Source organism: Oncorhynchus masou, chromosome 22 (genome assembly GCF_036934945.1).
Source record: "Oncorhynchus masou masou isolate Uvic2021 chromosome 22, UVic_Omas_1.1, whole genome shotgun sequence".
Lineage (NCBI taxonomy): Eukaryota > Metazoa > Chordata > Actinopteri > Salmoniformes > Salmonidae > Oncorhynchus > Oncorhynchus masou.
The window spans coordinates 19,497,661-19,520,946 of NC_088233.1; the positions used below are offsets into that span (position 1 = coordinate 19,497,661).

The window sequence follows — 23,286 nt, forward strand, 5'->3', positions numbered from 1 at the left end:
TATGTGGTTCCTCCATCCAGAAGCATCTGAATGACAACACTTTTCACCCTTAGAATTCTACAGTATGACTCTTTGTCCCAAGTGTTCCGTTGATACCATAGGGTGAGATAGAATCAAAGCTCTAGAAGAACCACTCCCACACACACGCTCTCTTTGACAAATCTGCATTAGCCGATTAATTGCATAGTAGAGAGGGAGAGAGATATAGGAAGAGAGGGTAGAGAAAGGGGGAGAAAGAGAGAGAGAGAGAGAGACACTGTTAATCCCAGGCAGGCTGATTGGTTTTCCAGCAGACACCCTGAGAAAGGCTGCTAATTGCTGTGTTACAGAGCAGGAGGTGAGTATGAGACAGAGGCAACTTATGGTTGTTTCACAAAGCAGGAGTTATGTAAGAGACCGAGAGAGTCTACAGTCTCCGTGGCTTGCTTGCCAGGTCTATAGCCAGGAACATGGAGTACTGGGCTGCTAATAACAGATGCCAGGCTTATAGCCAGGAAGATGGAGTACTGAGCTGGGAACAAGACTCACAGGCTCTAGTCTCTATACTCCAGTCTTTAGTACACTGGGTGATTGGGAACAATCCAGTATTCTCCATATACAACGTTAATCATTACAGGAGAGAGTTTACAGAGCAGTCAACAGAGCGCTCTTGGTGTGAATGTGTGCTGGTAGGCCTTGGAATTTGGGTCTACGGAAGGTCCACTCACAGGGGTGATGTCATCAGCATTAGCGGCTCATTTTGTTACGTTACAGCTTTTCTCATCAATCTACACACAATACACCATAATGACAAAGTCAAAACAGGTTTTAGACATTTTTACAAATGTATTAAAAATAAAAAATGGAAAAAAGTATTCAGACCATTTACTCAGTACTTTGTTGAAGCACCTTTGGCAGCGATTACAACCTCGAGTCTTCTTGGCACACCTGTATTTGGGGCGCTTCTCCTCTTCTCTGCTGATTCTCTCAAGCTCTGTCAGGTTGGATGGGGAGTGTCGCTGCACAGTTATTTTCAGGTCTCTCCAGAGATGTTCGATCGGGTTCAAGTCAGGGCTATGGCTGGGCCACTCATGGACATTTAGAGACTTGTCGTTGTCCTGTTGAAGTGCACCAGTTCCTCCTGCAGCAAAGCACCCACACAACATGATGCTGCCACTCCCATGCGTCATGGTTGGGATGGTGTTCTTCGGCTTGCAAGCCTCCCCCTTTTTCCTCCAAACATAACTATGGTCATTATGGTCATTACTTCACAAAATAGATGGCATCATGAGGTAGGAAAATGATTTGGATATATTGAAGCAACATCTCAAGACATCAGGCAGGAAGTTAAAGCTTGGTCGCAAATGGGTCTTCCAGATGGACATTGACCCCAAGCATACTTCTAAAGTTATGGCAAAATGCCTTAAGGACAACAAAGTCAAGGTAATTGGAGTGCCCATTATAAAGCCCTGACCTCAATCTTATAGAAAATTTGTGGGCAGAACTGAAAAAGTGTGTGCGATCAAGGATGCCTACAAACCTGACTCAGTTACACCAGCTCTGTCAGGAGGAATGGGCCAAAATTCACCCAATGTATTGTGGAAAGCTTGTGGAAGGCTACCCAAAACGTTTCTCACAAGTTATACAATTTAAAGGCAATGCTACCAAATACTAATTGAGTGTATGTAAACTGGGAATGTGATAAAATAAATAAAAGCTTAAATAAATTACTCTCTAATATTATTTTGACATTTCACATTCTTAAAATAAAGTGGTGATCCTAACTGACCTACGACAGGGCATTTTTACTAGTATTGAATGTCAGAAATTGTGAAAAACTGAGTTTAAATGTATTTGGCTAAGGTGTATGTAAACTTCCGACTTCAACTGTATATGTCATTGCTCTATAATCACAGGAGAACTCCTCCCAAGGTCATTACGGAATAAAATGGCCTCTTGCTATCTCCCCTCCTCTTCTTCCTTCTTTTTCTTCTCCTCCATGGAGAGATTATGAAATGAGAAACATGAAACAAGACTGGATCCCACCCCAAAATTGCTTCAGTTTGAGTGGAAACATCTATGACATGACAGACATGAAAACTAAAGCTTGCAGAAGCTTTACTTCGATTGTGTTCAGAAGGGTCATTGTTTCCATCTTAATTAGCAAATGAAACCCAAAGCACTGTGTTACTTTAGGTCTCAAGTTAACTGTAATACTTTATCATGATATTTTATGGTCTTATAGAGCTGTTTCACACTGACATACAAAAGTGTATAACAGTGAAAAGTACATGAAGTATACTTAGAAAAATCAACAGAAATAGTTTCCTCAAAATAGCCTAAAACAGGCCATTTGGGTATAAAACCAACTAAAACAAACCTTCTCTTGTGAATCCATTCCTTTTTGCAGTGACTTCAAAGTTGGAATTGCTGCACAAACAGCTGAAGTAGGGCTCTACAATCAATACAGAAGCCTACAGGCACAGGAGTCCAGTTCCCTTTCCAGAATCATTTCACTGCAGTAAAAAGAGCTATTTGAAAAACACGATATCTTGGATGCACCCCAGGCTGCTCCCATAGACCAGCATTAGACCTTGGCTTACTCATGCAAGAATCACAAGGGAGGACACAAAAACACAGAGGGGACTAAATATACACATCGACTAAATATACAGGATATAGACTTTGTAAGAGGCCTCGCTGGCAACATGATTGATTAGCTTTATCTGATGAACGTCAAAGTTGACTTAATCCTCACAGTAACCATCTTTTTAATGCTTAATCTAAAACCAAGTAAAATGTACCATGTTTAGATAATGCCGTACCAACTTAAATAAATGCCCCTCTTCACATTTCTTTGCCCGCACGATTTGTTCAAGTTTGCAAGGCCTAAAGGGGAAACTTTCTACCCCACATGTATCAGTTATCACATTTGCTCCCTATTTTTAAATGCCAAGTCATTATATCTCTATCTGCAGGCCACACCTCTCCTACTACTGCGTATTGTGTAATCTGCTTGCGACCCACTCCCATCTTCTCTCCAGAGTCAACACCGTCACAATGTCCACACTGTCACAAAGGCCTGAAACAACACACAAGGTCACTTTCTGTGGAGTGTGACAGGTCAGTATCATCCTCCACCCCTCCCCTGTCATTCGTCCCTCTGTGTACTCCGTCATAACACCCGCACCTCCATGTCACATCCCTCTCCCTCTCGTTTCCACATGCTTCTCCACATACTGCAGGATACTACGCAGCCCAACACAATGCCTCTTAGGCATAATATATTTTTTACACCAACAGGCAGAAATCAATGCATATTTCCCCCCTTCCTCTCCCCAGGGGGAGCCACATGGGAGTCTCTCTGAAGCTAGGGAAGGAGAGGGGGAAGGAGAGGGAAAGGTGAGGGGGAAAGAAGGAGTTGCAGGGAGAGGGAGGAGAGACTTTGCAGGGGGGAAGGGGTTTTCATGGGGTATCGATTCTGCCCTCCCCTTTCCCATTTCCCAATGCTGATGTCATCAGGAAGGAGGTGGAGAGCAGGGTAATGACATACATGATGCATCTCTCCATTGTCTCTTTTTCCAGACAGAAAATACAGATTTACTACCAGAGTTGTCCCCAACTGAAGCTGATCTCCTTCCCACTGCTTCTGTAGTCACTGAATGAAGGGAACACTCACAACCACAGTAGGCAGATTCAGCAAAGCAAAGTTGGGCTAATAAGCATACTTTTCCAAATGTCAGTTTTTAAAAATTTCATCTATTCTCTAACTTTTCAATGTTCTCTCCATATGCCACAACCTGTCAAACTGAGAGTACATTCAGATCTTCACTTATCTTCATTTCACACCAAGACAGGTTTCAGTGGCATTGTCAATGAAGTGAACAATCAGGCATCAACAAAGTTTCTCCAACTAGGCATTGAAGACAGTTCTGCTACAATGTAGTGGAGGCAATTGGTTATAAAAGTACACAATACATTATGAAAACAATATCTTAATCTCTGACACACAGAGGTCCTCTATCTCCAGCCTGCTAACTGAAGTGACTTTGACCTGGTCTTCCTATGGACTCCAACACACTCCAGCCACAGGCCCAGAACTACAGAGATGGTTACCATGCCCAACACCGAGCACAACCATTAATCGTCCATGATTAACATGGCGTCCTAATCCTTAGCTTCATAACTGAACTCCTCAAGAACAATCTCGCCTCCCTACAATAGTAGTCAAATAGTAGTCACATTTCTACCTCATACACCACCGTTCAAAAGTTTGGGGTCACTTAGAAATGTCCTTGCTTTTTAAACAAAAGCACATTTTTGGGCCATTAAAATAACACCAAATTGATCAGAAATACAGTGTAGACAGTGTTAATGTTTTAAATGACTATTGTAGCTGGAAATGGCTGATTTGTAATGGAATATTTACATAAGTGTACAGAGGCCCATTATCTGCAACCATCAGTCCTGTGTTCCAATGGCACGTTGTGTTAGCTTCTCCAAATGTATAATTTTAAAATGCTAATTGCTCACTAGAAAGCCCTTTTGCAAAGATGTTAGCACAGCTGAAAACTGTTTTCCTGATTAAAAGAAGCAATAAAACTGGTCTTCTTTAGACTAGTTGAATATCTGGCGCATCAGCATTTGTGGGTTCGATTACAGGCTCAAAATGGACAGAAACAAATAACTTTCTTCTGAAACTCGTCAGTCTATTCTTGTTCTGAGAAATTAAGACTATTCCATGCGAGAAATTGCCAAGAAACTGAAGATCTCGTACAACGCTGTGTACTACTCCCATCCCAGAACAACGCAAACTGGCTCTAACTAGAACAGAAGGATGAGTGGGAGGCCCCGGTGCACAACTGAGCAAGAGGACAAGTACATTAGAGTGTCTAGTTTGAGAAACAGATGCCTCACAAGTCCTCAACTGGCAGCTTCATTAAATAGTACCCGTAAAACACCAGTCTCAACGTCAGAAAGTTGGAAAGTTTTTACCCCCAAGCCATAAGACTCCTGAACAGGTAATCAAATGGCTACCCGGACTATTTGCATTGTCTTCCCCCTCCCAAACCCTCTTTTTACGCTGCTGCTACTCTCTGTTTATCATATAGGCATGGTCACTTTAACTATACATTCATGTACATACTACCTCAATTAGGCCGACCAACCAGTGCTCCCGCACATTGGCTATCTGCATTGTGTCCCGCCACCCACCACCCGCCAACCCCTCTTTTACGCTACTGGTACTCTCTGTTCATCAGATATGTAGTCACATATATAGTCACTATATCTACATATTACCTCAATCAGCCAGACTAACCGGTGTCTGTATGTAGCCTCATTACTTTTATAGCCTCGCTACTGTATATAGCCTGTCTTTTTACTGTTGTTTTATTTCTTGACTTACCTATTGTTCACCTAACACCTTTTTTACACTATTGGTTAGAGCCTGTAATTAAGCATTTCAATGTACACCTGTTGTATTCGGCGCACGTGACAAATAAACTTTGATTTGATTTGAACAGTGAAGAGGCGACTCTGGGATAAGGACATAATGTATTATTCCAGCTCAGGTGCAATTTAGATTTTGGCCACTAGATGGGAGCAGTATGTAGGCAAAGTTTTAGACTGATCCAATGAATCATTGCATTTCTGTTAAAATGTTGTATCAAGACTGCCCAAATGTGCCTAATTTCTTTATAAATAACTTCTCATGTTCAAAATTGTGCATTCTCCTCAAACAATGGCATGGTATTCTTTCACTGTAATAGCTACTGTAAATTGGACAGTGCAGTTAGATTAACAAGAATTTATGCTTTCGGCCAATATCAGATATGTCTATGTCCTGGGAAATGTTCTTGTTACTTACAACCTCATGCTAATCGCATTAGCCTACGTTAGCTCAACCGTCCCGTGGAAGGGACACTGAACCCAAAGAAGTTTAATCTAACTATTATATTCATCTGACACAATCCACAATAATCGCATTATTGTGTGCATGTAACCGTACTCATTGAAGCCTTACATTTAAAGTAACACCTTGCTATCCAAGGGAATGTGACATGATTCATGACCATGCTTAGCTGTCCTTTCTGGAGAAATGTATCTTAGGTTGATGATATCTCATATACACTACATGACCTAAAGTGTATGGACACGTCCTCATCAAACTTCTCATTCCAAAATCATCATTAATATGGAGTTGGTCCCTCCTTTGCTGTGATAACAGCCTCCACTCTTCTGGGAAGACTTTCCACTAGATGTTGGAACATTGCTGCGGGGACTTGCTTCCATTCAGCAACAAAAGCATTAGTGAGGTCAGGCACTGATGTTGGGCTATTAGGCCTTGCTCGCAGTCGGCGTTCAAATTCATCCCAAAGGTGTTCGATGGGGTTGAGGTCAGGGCTCTGTGCAGGCCAGTCAAGTTCTTCCACACCGATCTCAACAAACCATTTCTGTATTGACTTCACTTTGCGCATGGGGGCATTGTCATGCTGAAACAGCAAAGGGCCTTCTCGAACTTTTGGTACAAAGTTGGAAGCACAGAATCGTCTAGAATATCATTGCATGCTGTAGCTTTAAGATTTCCCCATCACTGGAACTAAGGGACCTGACGAACAGACTTGTTGGAAAGGTGGCATCCTATGACAGTGCCACATTGAATGTCACTGAGCTCTTCAGTAGGCCATTTTAATGCCAATGTTTGTCTATGGAGATTGCATGGCTGTGTGCTCGATTTTATTCATTGTCAGCAACAGGTGTGGCTGAAATAGCCAAATCCAGATATTTGAAGGGGTGTCCCCATACTTTTGTATATATAGTGTAATATCGAATCATACACTTCCTGTGAAATATAAGACTGTATGCATGCAAGCTAAGCAAGGAGCCTTCTGCGACAGGGATGAGTTGTGGCACACTGAACCTCTAACATTCTCTGCTATTATTAAAGCCTTGAGAGCAGAAACCTCCAGTGATGTTAGAGCTGTGCTCCTCAGACAGACATCAGTCACACTTCAGACCTGAACGTGTGTGACAGCATAGAGAAAATTCTATGGGTTAAATCCTATATGTGACAGTCTGTGTAGGACTAGGGAGCCATGTCTAGGTGGTTAGTACACTACATGCCGATACCTACCCAATGCATTTTTGAAAAGTATTTCTTACTTGAAGCCTGTGTAATCTGCTATACTGTCAAGTATATCTGTAAATGATTGTCAGCCTGGTTGACTTGCTGATGGAGTTGTCATCATTGTTCAGATGAGCACACATCTGGATGTAGAGCTTCTAATATTATGCTGCTGTAATGTCCTTTCTCCTCCTTCCGCTAGTTTCCTCTGATAGGCCTATCCTCTATCCCTATTTTGTTGCCTTACAACCTGGAATTAAAATGGACTTTTTGGGGGTTCGTATCATTTGATTTACACAACATGCCTACATCTTTGAAGATGCAAAATAGTTTTTATTGTGAAAAAAAACAAGAAATAAGACAAAAAAACAGAACTTGAGCGGGCATAACTATTCACCCCCCAAAGTCAATACTTTGTAAAGCCACCTCTTGCAGCAATTACAGCTGCAAGTCTCTTGGGGTATGACTCAATAAGCTTGGTACATCTAGCCACTAGGTTTTTTTCCCATTCTTCAAGGCCAAATTGCTCCAGCTCCTTCAAGTTGGATGGATTCCGCTGGTGTACAGCAATCTTTAAGTCATGCTACAGATTCTCAATTGGATTGAGATCTGGGCTTTGACTAGGCCATTCCAAGACATTTAAATGGTTCCCCTTAAACCACTCAATTTTTGCTTTTGCAGTATGCTTGTCATTGTCCTGCTGGAAGGTGAACCTCCGTCCCAGTCTCAAATCTCTTGAAGACTGAAACAGGTTTCCCTCAAGAATTTCCCTGTATTTAGCGCCATCCATCACTCCTTCAATTCTGACCAGTTTCCCAGTCCCTGACGATGAAAACATACCCACAGCATGATGCTGCCACCACCATGCTTCACTGTGGGGATGGTTTTCTCAGGGTGATGAGAAGTGTTGGGTTTGCCCCAGACATAGCATTTTCCTTGATGGCCAAAATGCTCAATTTTAGTCTCATCGAACCAGAGAACCTTTTTTTTGTTATTTTTTAAAATCATGGATTTAATGGTGCTCCGTGGGATGCCATGCGTATTGACTTTGGTGGGTGAATAATGATGCATGCTCAAGTTTACATTTTTTGTGTACTTTCTTGTTTGTTTCACAATAAAAAATATTTTGCATCTTCAAAGTGGTAGTGTTTATTAACATGTTGTGTTAATAAAATTCTACAAATTTCCCCCCAAAAATGTATTCCAGGTTGTAAGGCAACAAAATAGGAAAAATACTAAGGGGTGAATATTTTCGCAAGCCACTGTTGCTGTTTTTGGGCAATTGTTAGATTACTTGTTAGATATTACTGCACTGTCGGAACTCGAAGTACAAGCATTTCGCTACACTCGCATTAACATCTGCTAACCAAGTGTATGCGACCAATAACATTTGATTTGTTTTGAACTGGAGGGTAATGGAGACACCATCACTGTGGAAAAGGATTCCAGTTGCAACCATGGAGTCCGGGCCTGTCACTAAAACACTGGCCTGTGAGTAAACGATGGACAACCCATGACAGCCAACCCGAATACTCTATAAACGCTTAGGATTCACCCACAAGAGATAAAAATGTATTGGCTGCTTTTAGTGCAACAGAACTAGAGCCTATTTCTGCTCTGTCCTTCAGGCATAAAACAATAATCATTATGCAACCGTCTGTAAAGAGCATGAAAATCGATGTTAGAAACATGCATATACAGTAAGCTACTGACATTGTTACTTTATATGGTTCCACACAGTGAGCACAGTGGCGGTTTGGTCTGTGTTTAGTCATTGTTGGTGATTTTACGTCATTACCAGAACATCATTGCCAACATCTCATTATCAACACGTCATTACCGACATATTATTACCAACACGTCATTACAGACATGTCATTACCAACACGTCATTACAGACATGTCATTACCAACACATCATTACAGACATGTCATTACCAACACGTCATTACAGACATGTCATTACCAACACGTCATTACAGACATGTCATTACCAACACGTCATTACAGACATGTCATTTCCAACACGTCATTACAGACATGTCATTACCAACATGTCATTACCGACATATTATTACCAACACGTCATTACAGACATGTCATTACCAACACGTCATTACAGACATGTCATTACCAACACATCATTACAGACATGTCATTACCAACATGTCATTACAGACATGTCATTTCCAACACGTCATTACAGACATGTCATTACCAACACGTCATTACAGACATGTCATTACCAACACGTCATTACAGACATGTCATTACCAACACGTCATTACAGACATGTCATTACCAACACGTCATTACAGACATGTCATTACCAACACGTCATTACAGACATGTCATTACCAACACGTCATTACAGACATGTCATTACCAACACGTCATTACAGACATGTCATTACCAACACGTCATTACAGACATGTCATTACCAACACGTCATTACAGACATGTCATTACCAACACGTCATTAAAGACATGTCATTACCAACACGTCATTACAGACATGTCATTACCAACACGTCATTACAGACATGTCATTACCAACACGTCATTACAGACATGTCATTTCCAACACGTCATTACAGACATGTCATTACCAACACGTCATTACAGACATGTCATTACCAACACGTCATTACAGACATGTCATTACCAACACGTCATTACAGACATGTCATTTCCAACACGTCATTACAGACATGTCATTACCAACATGTCATTACAGACATGTCATTACCAACACGTCATTACAGACATGTCATTACCAACACGTCATTACAGACATGTCATTACCAACACGTCATTACAGACATGTCATTACCAACATGTCATTACAGACATGTCATTACCAACACGTCATTACATACATGTCATTAGCAACACGTCATTACAGACATGTCATTACCAACACATCATTAAAGACATGTCATTACCAACACGTCATTACAGACATGTCATTACCAACACGTCATTACAGACATGTCATTACCAACACGTCATTACAGACATGTCATTACCAACACGTCATTACAGACATGTCATTAGCAACACGTCATTACAGACATGTCATTACCAACACGTCATTACAGACATGTCATTACCAACACGTCATTACAGACATGTCATTACCAACACGTCATTACAGACATGTCATTAGCAACACCACGTCAGTTTTTGACATTTCTCAGGTGTGGGTTCACCCCTGAGTCATGCTGATTGTCCATAGGAATGTGTCAGTGTGTAGAATGCAACCGCAGCTTTCTAGCCCAGTGTGGGCTGGTGTTGCTGAGCCCTCTACTCTGACTGACCTAGTCTCTGAGAGAGACTCATCACTATAGTGGACCGACCATTCTGGGGCCCTGCCAAGTCAGCACAGCTAAGATCCGGCCAGGGCCCCGCAGCCAAGCCAGAGTGATGTGGCTTAGTCAACACTGGCTTCTGTTATACAACCGTGCTGGGGTCAGAATAAACATCAACAATGACCGACACACAGACATATGAAAACACAAACGCACACACAAATCAAAACACCATATCTAAATCAATAAGCAGACTTGTGTGGAGCAGAGCTCTTGAGAGACAGGGAGTGATGCTTTAACATGCAAAGCTGTCAAAGAAAGGGTAGCTACTCTGAAGAATCTCAAATATAAAATATATTTTGATTTGTTTAACACTTTTTTTAACTACATTTTTCCATGTGTGGTATTTCATAGTTTTGATATCTTCACTATTCTACAATGTAGAAAATAGTAAAAAAAAAAAAAAAAAAACTTGAATAAGTAGGACTGTCCAAACTTTTGACTGGTACTGTAGTTTATACTGTTAGAAATAGATAAGATTAGCATTCCTGAAAAATTATTTTGTTGAAATATAATTTGAAAGGGACCTCCCAAGTGGCGCAGTCATCTAGGGAACTGCATCACAGCACTAGCTGTGCCACCAGAGACTCTGGGTTCGCACCCAGGCTCTGTCGTGACCGGGAAGTGCGTGGTGCGACGCACAATTGGCATAGCGTCGTCCGGGTTAGGGAGGGTTTGGCCGGTAGGAATATCCTTGTCTCATCGTGCACCAGCAACTCCTGTAGAGGGCCGGGCACAGTGCGCGCTAACCAAGGTCACCAGGTGCACAGTGTTTCCTCCGACACATTGGTGTGGCTGGCTTCCGGGTTGGATGCACGCTGTGTTAAGAAGCAGTGCGGCTTGGTTGGGTTGTGTTTCGGAGGACGCATGGCTTTCGACCTTCGTCTCTCCCGAGCCCGTACGGGAGTTGTAGCGATGAAACAAGATAGTAATTACTAACAATTGGATACCACGAAATTGGGGAGAAAAAAAAAAAATATATATATATATATATATATATATTATATATATATATATAATTTGATCTCTGAGAAATGAAGGTAATAGATTCACACCTAAATTGCTCATTTTAATTTAGAGGATTCATATAATATTCAATGATTTTCGTACCTAACATGTGATTTTGAACTTTTTTTAAACAATGAGTAAAACATGAGGAATCCAAAGAAGCGGTCAAAAGTCATCAATGGACCCCCGACACCCCCACCAACACCCCAACAATGAGTATACTGCTAGGCATAAGTATGTCTCTCTATTTCTCTCATATGATCGTCAGATGAAAGGGTGGCATCAACACAACACACACTCAAACAAATATCATGCACTATACTACAACAAAATGCTTTGAAAATCAATATTTTAACAATCTGAATAAACAAGTATAAATACAAATTTAGCAGGAGGCCGAGTTCATTTTGATGATCTGCAATCTGAGTGCCAGTGAAAGCAAAAAAATATTCACACCATCCTTTGAAGTCCAGCTAGTGGAGCAGAATGCATACAACCCATAAATGCACACAGAACTAGCCATGATGCATGTAGAATTTAATATTTTAAAAAGTTCCTCATCCAGAGCATGCTATCCCACTGGGCACAGACGTTAATTAAATATTTATTCCATCTTGGTTCAACATAAATTCATTGAAATTACATGGAAGCAACGTTGACCCAACCTGTGTGTGCCCAGTGGGATATTATCATGACTTTTTAATCTGGCCCATATATGCTCAGCCATGGATTAGCAACAGAACACCCACTGTGTCAGTAGAAATAGAGAATGAGAGAAAGAGAATAAGTGAGCAGATGTTCTCCAATCAGTTCTTAGGCTCAGGTTGGCCACTCCCAGATTGAGTGCATGTGAACTACAGTATATAAGTGAAGTATTAAACTGGCTTTGGGGAAAAGGATAATGACAACATTTCTTTGGCTATAAGACATAAGACAAAACCAAGGAGTGAAATTCCACAACTATATCAGATTAGGAATCTTTAACATGAGATCATCGATGTGTAAAATATCAACTTTCTTAGCCCACGGCTAAACTTAATAAGTTGACAAGGGAACTCTGTCATTGGCTAGCTCCAAAAATATGGCGCTAATAACTTTCTAAGATGTCTAAACCCAGGTCTAAGTGCAGTAGTGCTGACCACAATGACCCCAAACAACTGGTCGATTGTTTGGTCGTTAGGCTGTTGATCGACCGAGATTGTTTTAATCGAGCAGTAACAAATGTACATATATATTTGCGCCCATCTCAGTGAGCTTGATGGTCGGAGGCTCCATATGGAGAGTGTAATATAATTTCCTCCAGAGGCATGAGGAGGCCAAATCGAGCTGCATACTCCATCTCATTGCGCCTCCCACATTTTGTAACAATGCAGAGGGCTCTGTATAGCGCCGCATTGACACGATTGGTGGGCGTTATACATCCTGTATAAACACAAACTCACTTCCTTGACAACAGCTCTACACTGCTCTGTGAAGCGCAAGAAGTATGGAGTATGGAGAAGCTGGAGACTTATATTTCTCTCACTAACTTTAAACATCAGCTAACCGATTGTTGCAGCTGTACATAGTCCATCTGTAAATAGCCCACCCAATCTACCTACCTCATCCCCATACTGTTTTAATTTACCTTTCTGCTCTTTTGCACACCAGTATTTCTACTTGCACATCATCATCTGATCATCTATCACTCTATCATTTTTTCATACTATTTTATCCTTCCACAATATATAGTCCTGACACAACTCTAGGGTTGCTACCCAAGCCGACTGGTCGTTTGTTCTATCGGTTCGGTTGCTAGAGACTCGACCCAGACGTTCAGTCTTCTTGTTCTGCATCTATAGACTCGACCCAGTTGTTCGTTTTAAGTTTTCCATTGCCATACTGGCTGGCAACGTTCTTATCCCTTGCTTTCTAGCTAGCCAACTATGTCTAACTTACAGTCACATCAGAAAGCCAGAACAATAGCAAAGTGGATGCATTTGCAAATGTTTAAGACTAATAGCAAAGTAGATGCATTTGCAAATGTTTAAGCTGGTTTTTGTGACATTTATTTGGATACATACATAACAATGAGCTAATGAGGTGCGGTCTCGATAACCACTCAGCTTGAAAGGGAAAATGTCCTGCTCTGATCCAGTGGAAAGGTCATAAAATAGGCTTACCTGATTACTTCTTATCAGTGCTTGACTTGGACTGAAATAGGTCCCGGTACTCATTTTGGATGCTGGTACTGCTTATATTTAGTAGCAAGAGCTCCGAAATACCTTCAAGCTAATATTCTGTAAGAGGAACAGGAGCTCAAGGAGTAGAACATTTGGTACTCAGCTCCGGTGAGCTCCTACCCAAGTCAAGCACGGCTTCTTATCCCTTTCGCAAATAGCCTACAGCTGCTTCGGTCCCGAGCTCACTGGCGGAGGGACCTGAAGGCCCAGAATATTTCATAAATTGTTGCTAGTTCGCTAGTGTAAGCATCAGGCCAGACCCAAGTTAAAAGTTGATACAATGTTTGAAGTTCGTTACATACAAGCCATGTGTAACCAATGAGATTGATAGGATATTCATTTTTATCAGGATATTTTCTACCTGCAGGCTGCAATATTTCTATTTTGTTGACTTTATGTAGGCTATTTTTATATAGTTGGCAATGGCTAAATAAGTTTCTGTTTCACAAAAATGTGCACAGGAAAACCATAACTGGTACACAGAAATAGTAAGTAGATGAGAAAGTTTGCCGACTCCTCATTACCGGCAACTTCAGGAGAGTAATGGCAGAATCTGCGAAAGCCATCAGGAGCGGGAGGAGAATAGTTGGCTCAGGTTAAGTTTTTTTTCTTTCTAGTTTCTAGATCTCGGGCGCCCTCTTGAGGCATGTGTCTTATTTAATCAAACCGTAAGCTTAAAGCATCAGACAAGCTCAATGAATATAGTTGATTTCATTAAATGTATTTAATTATATATGTAAAAATACACCTTTAAAAATGTCGACCAATCAATTGGTCGAAAAAACAGAAAACTTCCGGTCGACCAAGATTGTTTTTAATCGGGACAGCCCTAAAGTGCAGTTTAAACCAGGCTTTAGATTCAGGCCAGCAAAATACATCCTGAGAACTAAGACTGTAAGTGCTTGTTACCCATGTACAGTACTGTAAGAGATGACTCTGGTTAAATCTGATATAGAACCGGGCTGCTTTGCAAAGGGAAGTTATTCCATATCAAACTGCCATTACTGCCCACCTCTCTCGCCACGTCCACCATCCTTGCCTCCAGTCTCTCCTCCCAATAGCCCTATAGCTTCTCCTTGTCCATAAGGACCTTGCGCTTTGAACTCTGTCAGCAGCTGCCCCTTGCTGTTGCTTTATGCATGTTTGCAGTAATGATAGAATTCATTTAAAAAAATAAGTCATACGTTATTCAAGCTCTAGCAAGTGGAGGCAGACAAAACTCAGTACCTATGGAGTTTATGATATTCTTTACAGTAACAATGAAACACTTCAGAAATGAATAACACAATACAGCTTCTGCCTGGCTCTTTATCGGAAGAAAACAACTAAAGTGTACATCTCACTAACATACGTGATACAGAGGGGGAATATCTGGTCTATGGTTACATTTTACATTTACATATTCTATCCATGTTCATTGTTATCTAAAATGATAGTATATGAATGATAGAACTCTATTACTTATTAGCTCACAATGACCTCCCAGCAGCAACCCCATGCCCATGGTTAAACTAACCCACAGATACAAACATACACATACATTTTCCCTGACACCCAAAAGTACTTGTTACATTTTGAATGCTTAGCAAGAAAGGAAAATGGTCTAATTCACACACTTATCAAGAGAACATCCCTGGTCATCCCTACTGCCTCTGATCTGGCGGACTCACTAAACACATGCTTCGTGTGTAAATAATGTCTGAGTGTTGGAGTGTGCCTCTGGCAATCCATGAATTTAAAAAAGCAAGAAAATGGTTCCATCTGGTTTGCTTAATATAAGGAATTTGAAATGATTTATACTTCTACTTTTGATTCTTGAGTATATTTAAAACCAAATACTTTCAGACTTTTACTCAAGAAACATTTTACTTGATGACTTTCACTTTAACCTGAGCCATTTTCTATTACGTTATCATTACTTTTACTCAAGTATGACAATTTGGTACTTTTTGCATCACTGGGTTTATAAAAGCACAATTGACTCCAGCAGCAACAGGAGCTGCAGCAGCAGCTCTTGCTCTGTCTGACAGATTTTCCGCTTAAACTAGGCTCTGTATCTGTATGTTGTGCGCATGTGACAAGTAAGAATCATAATAACTAACGAAAATACACAAGCACCAATTCCACTAAATTATGCAAATTAATCTATATTTACATTGAATGGTTGTTTTCATCAAGGAATAGGCTAAACATGTTTAGTTAGCAATGGGATTGTTTTGTTCTCCCAGACATTGGTTGGTGCCAATTTTATTTATTGCTTTTCTTTTTTGTTGTTGTTACATAAAGTCAGATATTATCAGCTAATGGAAACACTGACACACTGACACACACGCACACACACGCACACACACACACGCACACGCACACGCACAGGCACACACACACACACCTTTTACATTCAAATAATATGTCATTAATGTCTCAGAATTTACCAACATATGGCAATAAGCTCACCCAAATTTAAATAAACATGCTATAGTTTATATACAATAAATGTATCTTGCCATTTAATGTAGCCTACCTAGTAAAAGGATCTAATAATAGGTTTGGTCCTGATTGACCCATACAGCATTGAATTCTCTTGAATAAGGAAAGAAAGGCTGTATCCTACTGTAACATACTGTATAACCTACCTCTTGTAATTGTTCCAACTCTTGCTTCAGCGTCTCCTGTTCCGATTCCAGATCGGCATACTGGTGCTTTAGAGTCTGGTTCTCATCCAACACAACAAGACCGCATTCTGCCGCCCTTATCTTCTCTCTGTTCGCTTCCGCAAGTTCCTGTGTAAGCCGCTCCACCTTCGCCCGGTACTGATCCACAGTCTCCCCGCATCCACCACCGGCAGCCATCGCCCTTCTCTCCCTGTCTCCTTGCGTTGGACACGCAGAGGCGGAAGTTGGAGGATGCTGAAACAAACGCAGCGGAACCAACCCCACTGTTAAATGTGGGAAAGCCAGGTGGAATACGAATAGGCTATTGCAGAACAGCACCAAAACAAATGCTGTTTTTATCAGTGAAAGATGACGATTATTAGCCTACTTCAATTGAGGGGTCGTAGCGTAATGATACATTACGGTAGAGTGATCTCTTCATCAATTCTTTATGATCATTTTTGATTATTCACGGGGTGCAGGACGCCATCTCTCGATTTTTATAAAGAAAAGTGGTCCACGAAGCACCCATCTCTCATGGCGTCACTAGGACTACACGTCGACGCATCTTGCCTGTCAACGCTGAGAAAATAAAATGTATTGTCTGAGTACATTTTAATAGGCTTACCTGAAACCTGTGAAGATCAGAATTTTGAAAAATATACAATTATTAGGCAAACATTATCTTTAGAGATACCGAAAAGGTTATCTTCTTAAGAGATATTGGATTCAATCACTGTCAATATTCGTGTTTTATGCTGAAGAAATGACCAAACCATATAGGCCCATGTCTATGGTGTATTATATGCATAAAATAATTTAAATGTTAAATTAGCTTCATTATGCTACAAAAAAAATAAAATTAAATACAAGCAGAGTCATTTGAACTGGGTTAATGTTGGTTACATTAATTGCACTCAACATTGTCATCTAATGGATGATACAGGAACATCCCACATCAAAGCAATGGCCAGTAAGGATCATAACTTACAGTGCTTGCTTCAGGCAGTTTTTTAAAGAAGAAACCTATTAACAGAAATGTATATACCTGATTGTTCACTTCTTCCAAATGACCGACAAAGGCAACAGGTCGCAACTTATGGTCTTTCTGACCTACTTTATAAGCACAAACACCTGTCTGAAAAATGCCTTTGATGAGGGACACCAACTATTCAAAAGTATGTGGACATCTCATTCAAATGAGTGGATTCGGCTATTCGGCTATTTCAGCCACACCCGTTGCTGACAGGTGTATAAAATTTAGCACACAGCCATGCAATCTCCATTGGCATTAGAATGGCCTTACTGAAGAACTCAGTGACTTGGCACTGTCATAGGCAACGTGGCACCGTCATAGGATGCCACCTTCCCAACAAATCAGTTTGTCACATTTCTGCCCTGCTAGAGCTGCCCCGTTCAACTGTAAGTGCTGTTATTTTAAAGTGGAAACATTTAGCAGCAACAACGGCTCAGTGGTAGGCCTAACAAGCTCATAGAATGGGACCGCCGACTGTTGAAGCGCATAGCACCTGCACACAAGCCTAAGATCACGATGCGCAATCCCAAGCGTTGTATGGAGTGGTGTAAAGCTCGCCGTCATTGGACTCTGGAACAGTGGAAACGCGTTCTCTGGAGTGATGAATCACTCTTCACCATCTGGCAGTCCGCTGGATTAATCTGGGTTTGGTGGATGCTAGGTGAATGCGGCAACAGTTTGGGGAAGGCCTTTTCCTCTTTCACCATGACAATGCCCCCGTGCACAAAGTGAGGTCCATACAGAAATAGTTTGTTGAGATTGGTGTGGAAGAACTTGACTGGCATGCACAGAGCCCTGACCGCAACCTCACTGAACACCTTAGGGATGAATTGGAACGTCAACTGCGAGCCAGGCTTAATCGCACAACATCAGTCACCACTGCAATGTTCCAACATCTAGTAGAAAGCCTTCCCAGAAGAGTGGAGGCTGTTATAGCAGCAAAGGGGGGACCAACTCCATATTAATGCCCATGATGTTAGAATGAGATGTTCGACAAATCCAAAATGGCACCATTTGGCCCCATATAGTAATTACTTCAAGTCAAGTGAAGTTTATTTGTCACATGCACAGGATACACATTGTGTACACAGTACAGTGAAATGCGTACTTGCAGATTCACCTCTCAAAAATGTGACAGTAATACAAATAGATGTAATTAATTTGAAAAATAGTACAAAATAGAAGCTCAGTGGAATAAATATAGAATAAATTAAGTCCAATAAAATGCAATTGTACTACAGAAAATGTGAGTGTTTTTTATGCGTTAATCATTTCACTTTCCACATGCACCTTTACTTAACTAATTGGTGTATCAGCATTGTTAATATGTATAAGTGATAAATAAGAATATGTATTTTTTTCAGGTATAAGCAGACAATTTTACTCCAAAGTGAGTTATACAGTTAACTCATTCCGTATGTGGCCCTTTCAGAAACCCAAATGGTCTATTATGAGGTTGCAAGCACTATATGTTCCAACATTCTGAGTCATTGGAACCATAACAGTACCAGATATGTACTGTATCTTGCCTAGGACAAGATATACTGTATTCTTTTTGGATTTATTTGACCATTAAGAAAACATAAAATACAACCACATTATGTGGACACAATGCACTTACAATCGTCAAGGATGACACAAAAAAAAGTTTTAAAAGGTTATATCCTGTCTACATTTTGTCAGTATGGGTCCAATATAGCTGAAATTCTTGGAAATGTAGTTCTCTGAATTCACCATCTGACCCGTAAATAACCCCAGCTCAAATGAAGATAAGGAGAGCTATAGCTCAATATAACAATACACCCATAGAAAGCATAACGAAGGGAAGGGCTGCTTGGGCACGCAGTAGTAGATCTTTGTAGACTATAAACACATTGAGCAAAAATGTGAAAGTCAAACGGGTATGTCATACAATAGTGACACTATCTTAGATTTACAAGAGGAGGTAGTGTGATGAGACCTAAACCTTCTGTCCTGCAGATAATTATGCCATTAAACTGTTGTACTCAGAAATACACTTCTCACATAATATCCGTATTGAGAGTTATCACCAAAACACAAGTACTGTAGGTTGAATAAGCAGCTTCAGATGCTGTTGTAAATAAAGGGCTTTATACTGTATAGGGCTTAAATAAAGGGCTTTATATATAGAAATGTACACTTTCACATATATTTATAGCATTAGAAGTCCTAGAATAGGGATCATCATCAATGTTAAACAAGATTTTCAGAACCACATTTGCATGAGAAATACAGACACCATACAAATGTAATCATTAGGAATTAGATGTATTACAGTATTTATTTATGTATGTGTATTCATGTATTTACAATATCATTATACAATTCCAGTCAACATATCTGGATAAGTGGAGAGTGAGTTGATAAAAAAAACACAAAAATGTTATTCACTTTACTCAGCCATATTGCTTTATCTGTGAGAGATAATACTCAATTATTAACTCATTCATCAGTTTCAACAGCTTCTGAGATAGCAGCATCATGATTCCCTCATCACGGACACAGATGACAACATACAGATACATCTTATTTACAAAGCTTTTGAAGATACATTTCTTTAGTGTTCATTGTGTTAACTGAAAGTGACTATTGGGATGGGGAATGGCAACATGATGCAGGTGTGGCAACATAGGTAGAAAAGGTTGGAACGGCAATATCCCTGGGTAAAGCTTTTGTAGTAGTTGCGATGGCCCGTACTGTAGTGAGCAAGCATTCAACGGAGAGAGAGAGATAGCCTCTTCATCCTGTTTTGTCATGGAAACAAATGACAGGATCATTTTATTGAAGTTTTATACAATCACATATACAGTCGTGGCCAAAAGTTTGAGAATGACACAAATATTAATTTTCACAACGTCTGCTGCCTCAGTGTGTATGATGGCAATTTGCATATACTCCAGAATGTTATGAAGAGTGATCAGATGAATTGCAATTAATTGCAAAGTCCCTCTTTGCCATGCAAATGAACTGAATCCCCCAAAAACATATCCACTGCATTTCAGCCCTGCCACAAAAGGACCAGCTGATATCATGTCAGTGATTTTCTCGTTAACACAGGTGTGAGTGTTGACGAGTGTCACGCCCTGACCGTAGAGAGCGTTTTATGTTTCTATTTTGGTTTCGTCAGGGTGTGAGGGTGGGCAGTCTATGTTCCATGTTCTATGATTTTCTATTTCTATGTGTTATGTACTTGAGTGAAGACCCAAAAGCGGTTTTAACAGAAAACAGAGTTCTTTAATGAAAAAACAGGAATGGCATAAATCCTCTTCCAACGTGGTCAATGGAACAAAAAGAACGTTAGTATAATGCAGGATGCACCTGCCAGGCAGACTCCGACAGGATAGGACAAGGTGGAAGCAAACGCGACGACAGCTTGCTTCTGGCATCAAAAAACACAAACAAGAATCAGACACTGAAAGTAGCAGGAACAGAGAGAGAAATAGAGACCTAATCAGAGGGGGAAGAGAGAACAGGTGTGAAAGAGTGAATGAGCTAGTTAGGGGAGATGTAGAACAGCTGAAGAATGAGAGACAGAGAAGGTAACCTAAAAAGACCAGCAGAGAGAGACAGAGTGAAGAGAAAGGACAGGAACAGACATAACAAGACATGACAGTACCCCCCCCACTCACCGAGCGCCTCCTGGCGCACTCGAGAGGAAACCTGGCGGCAACGGAGGAAATCATCGATCAGCGAACGGTCCAGCACGTCCCGAGAGGGAACCCAACTCCTCTCCTCAGGACCGTACCCCTCCCAATCCACTAGGTACTGATGACCACGGCCCCGAGGGCGCATGTCCAAAATCTTACGAACCCTGTAGATGGGTGCGCCCTCGACAAGGATGGGGGGGGGACGGACGCGGGGGCGCGAAGAACGGGCTTAACACAGGAGACATGGAAGACCGGGTGAACGCGACGAAGATAGCGCGGGAGAAGAAGTCGCACTGCGACAGGATTAATGACCTGAGAAATACGGAACGGACCAATGAACCGCGGGGCCAACTTGCGAGAAGCTGTCTTAAGGGGAAGGTTCTGAGTGGAGAGCCATACTCTCTGACCGCAACAATATCTAGGACTCTTGGTCCTACGCTATTAGCGGCCCTCACAGTCTGCGCCCTATTACGGCAAAGTGCCGACCTGACCCCCTTCCAGGTGCGCTCGCAACGCTGGACAAAAGCCTGAGCGGAGGGGACGCAGGACTCGGCGAGCTGAGATGAGAACAGCGGAGGCTGGTACCCGAGGCTACACTGAAAAGGGGATAGACCGGTAGCAGACGAGGGAAGCGAGTTGTGGGCGTACTCTGCCCAGGGGAGCTGTTCTGACCAAGACGCAGGGTTACGAAAAGAAAGACTGCGTAAAATGCGACCAACAGTCTGATTGGCCCGTTCGGCTTGACCGTTAGACTGGGGATGAAAGCCGGACGAGAGACTGACGGAAGCCCCAATCAAACGGCAAAACTCCCTCCAAAATTGAGACGTGAACTGCGGGCCTCTGTCGGAAACGACGTCAGACGGAAGGCCATGAATTCGGAAAACATTCTCGATAATGATCTGAGCCGTCTCCTTAGCAGAAGGGAGCTTATCGAGAGGAATGAAATGAGCCGCCTTAGAGAATCTATCGACAACCGTAAGAATAACTGTCTTCCCCGCTGATGAAGGCAGTCCGGTGATAAAATCTAAAGCGATGTGAGACCACGGTCGAGAGGGAATGGGAAGCGGTCTGAGACGGCCGGCAGGAGGAGAGTTCCCAGATTTAGTCTGCGCGCAGACCGAACAAGCGGCGACAAATCGACGCGCGTCACGTTCCCGAGTGGGCCACCAGAAACGCTGGCGAATGGAAGCGAGCGTACCCGAACGCCGGGGTGGCCGGCTAACTTGGCAGAGTGGGCCCACTGAAGAACGGCCGGACGAGTAGGAACGGGAACGAACAGAAGGTTCCTAGGACAAGCTCGCGGCGACGGAGTGTGAGCGAGTGCTTGCTTTACCTGCCTCTCAATTCCCCAGACAGTCAACCCGACAACACGCCCGTCAGGGAGAATCCCCTCGGGGTCGGTGGAGACCTCAGAAGAACTGAAGAGACGAGATAAAGCATCAGGCTTGGTGTTTTTTGAGCCCGGACGATAAGAAATAACAAACTCGAAACGAGCGAAAAACAGAGCCCAACGAGCCTGACGCGCATTAAGTCGTTTGGCTGAACGGATGTACTCAAGGTTCCTATGGTCAGTCCAAACGACAAAAGGAACGGTCGCCCCCTCCAACCACTGTCGCCATTCGCCTAGGGCTAAGCGGATGGCGAGCAGTTCGCGATTACCAACATCATAGTTACGTTCTGACGGCGATAAGCGATGAGAGAAAAACGCGCAAGGATGGACCTTGCCGTCAGAGAGAGAGCGCTGAGAAAGAATGGCTCCCACGCCCACCTCTGACGCGTCAACCTCAACAACAAACTGTCTAGAGATGTCAGGTGTAACAAGAATAGGAGCGGATGTAAAACGATTCTTAAGAAGATCAAAAGCTCCCTGGGCGGAAACGGACCACTTAAAGCACGTCTTAACAGAAGTAAGGGCTGTGAGGGGAGCTGCCACCTGACCGAAATTACGGATGAAACGACGATAGAAATTAGCGAAGCCCAGAAAGCGCTGCAGCTCGACGCGTGACTTAGGAACGGGCCAATCAATGACAGCCTGGACCTTAGCGGGATCCATCTTAATGCCCTCAGCGGAAATAACGGAACCGAGAAAAGGGACAGAGGCGGCATGAAAAATGCACTTCTCAGCCTTCACATAAAGACAGTTCTCCAAAAGGCGCTGGAGGACGCGTCGCACGTGCTGAACATGAATCGAGAGAGACGGTGAAAAAATCAGGATATCGTCCAT

The 23,286-nt window shown here is 42.0% G+C and overlaps 1 protein-coding gene across 2 annotated transcripts in view; it reads right to left on the reverse strand.

The window, feature by feature from the left end:
• LOC135509153 (protein bicaudal D homolog 1-like) overlaps positions 1–16,596 on the reverse strand; it is an 81,694-nt gene extending 65,098 nt beyond the window's left edge. For both annotated transcript variants that reach the window (XM_064929564.1, XM_064929563.1), the window contains exon 1: positions 16,341–16,596. In XM_064929564.1, coding sequence (XP_064785636.1) covers positions 16,341–16,556 — 216 coding nt within the window. In that variant the 5' untranslated portion in view covers positions 16,557–16,596. The remainder of the gene's footprint in view (positions 1–16,340) is intronic.
• Positions 16,597–23,286: the final 6,690 nt, after the last annotated feature.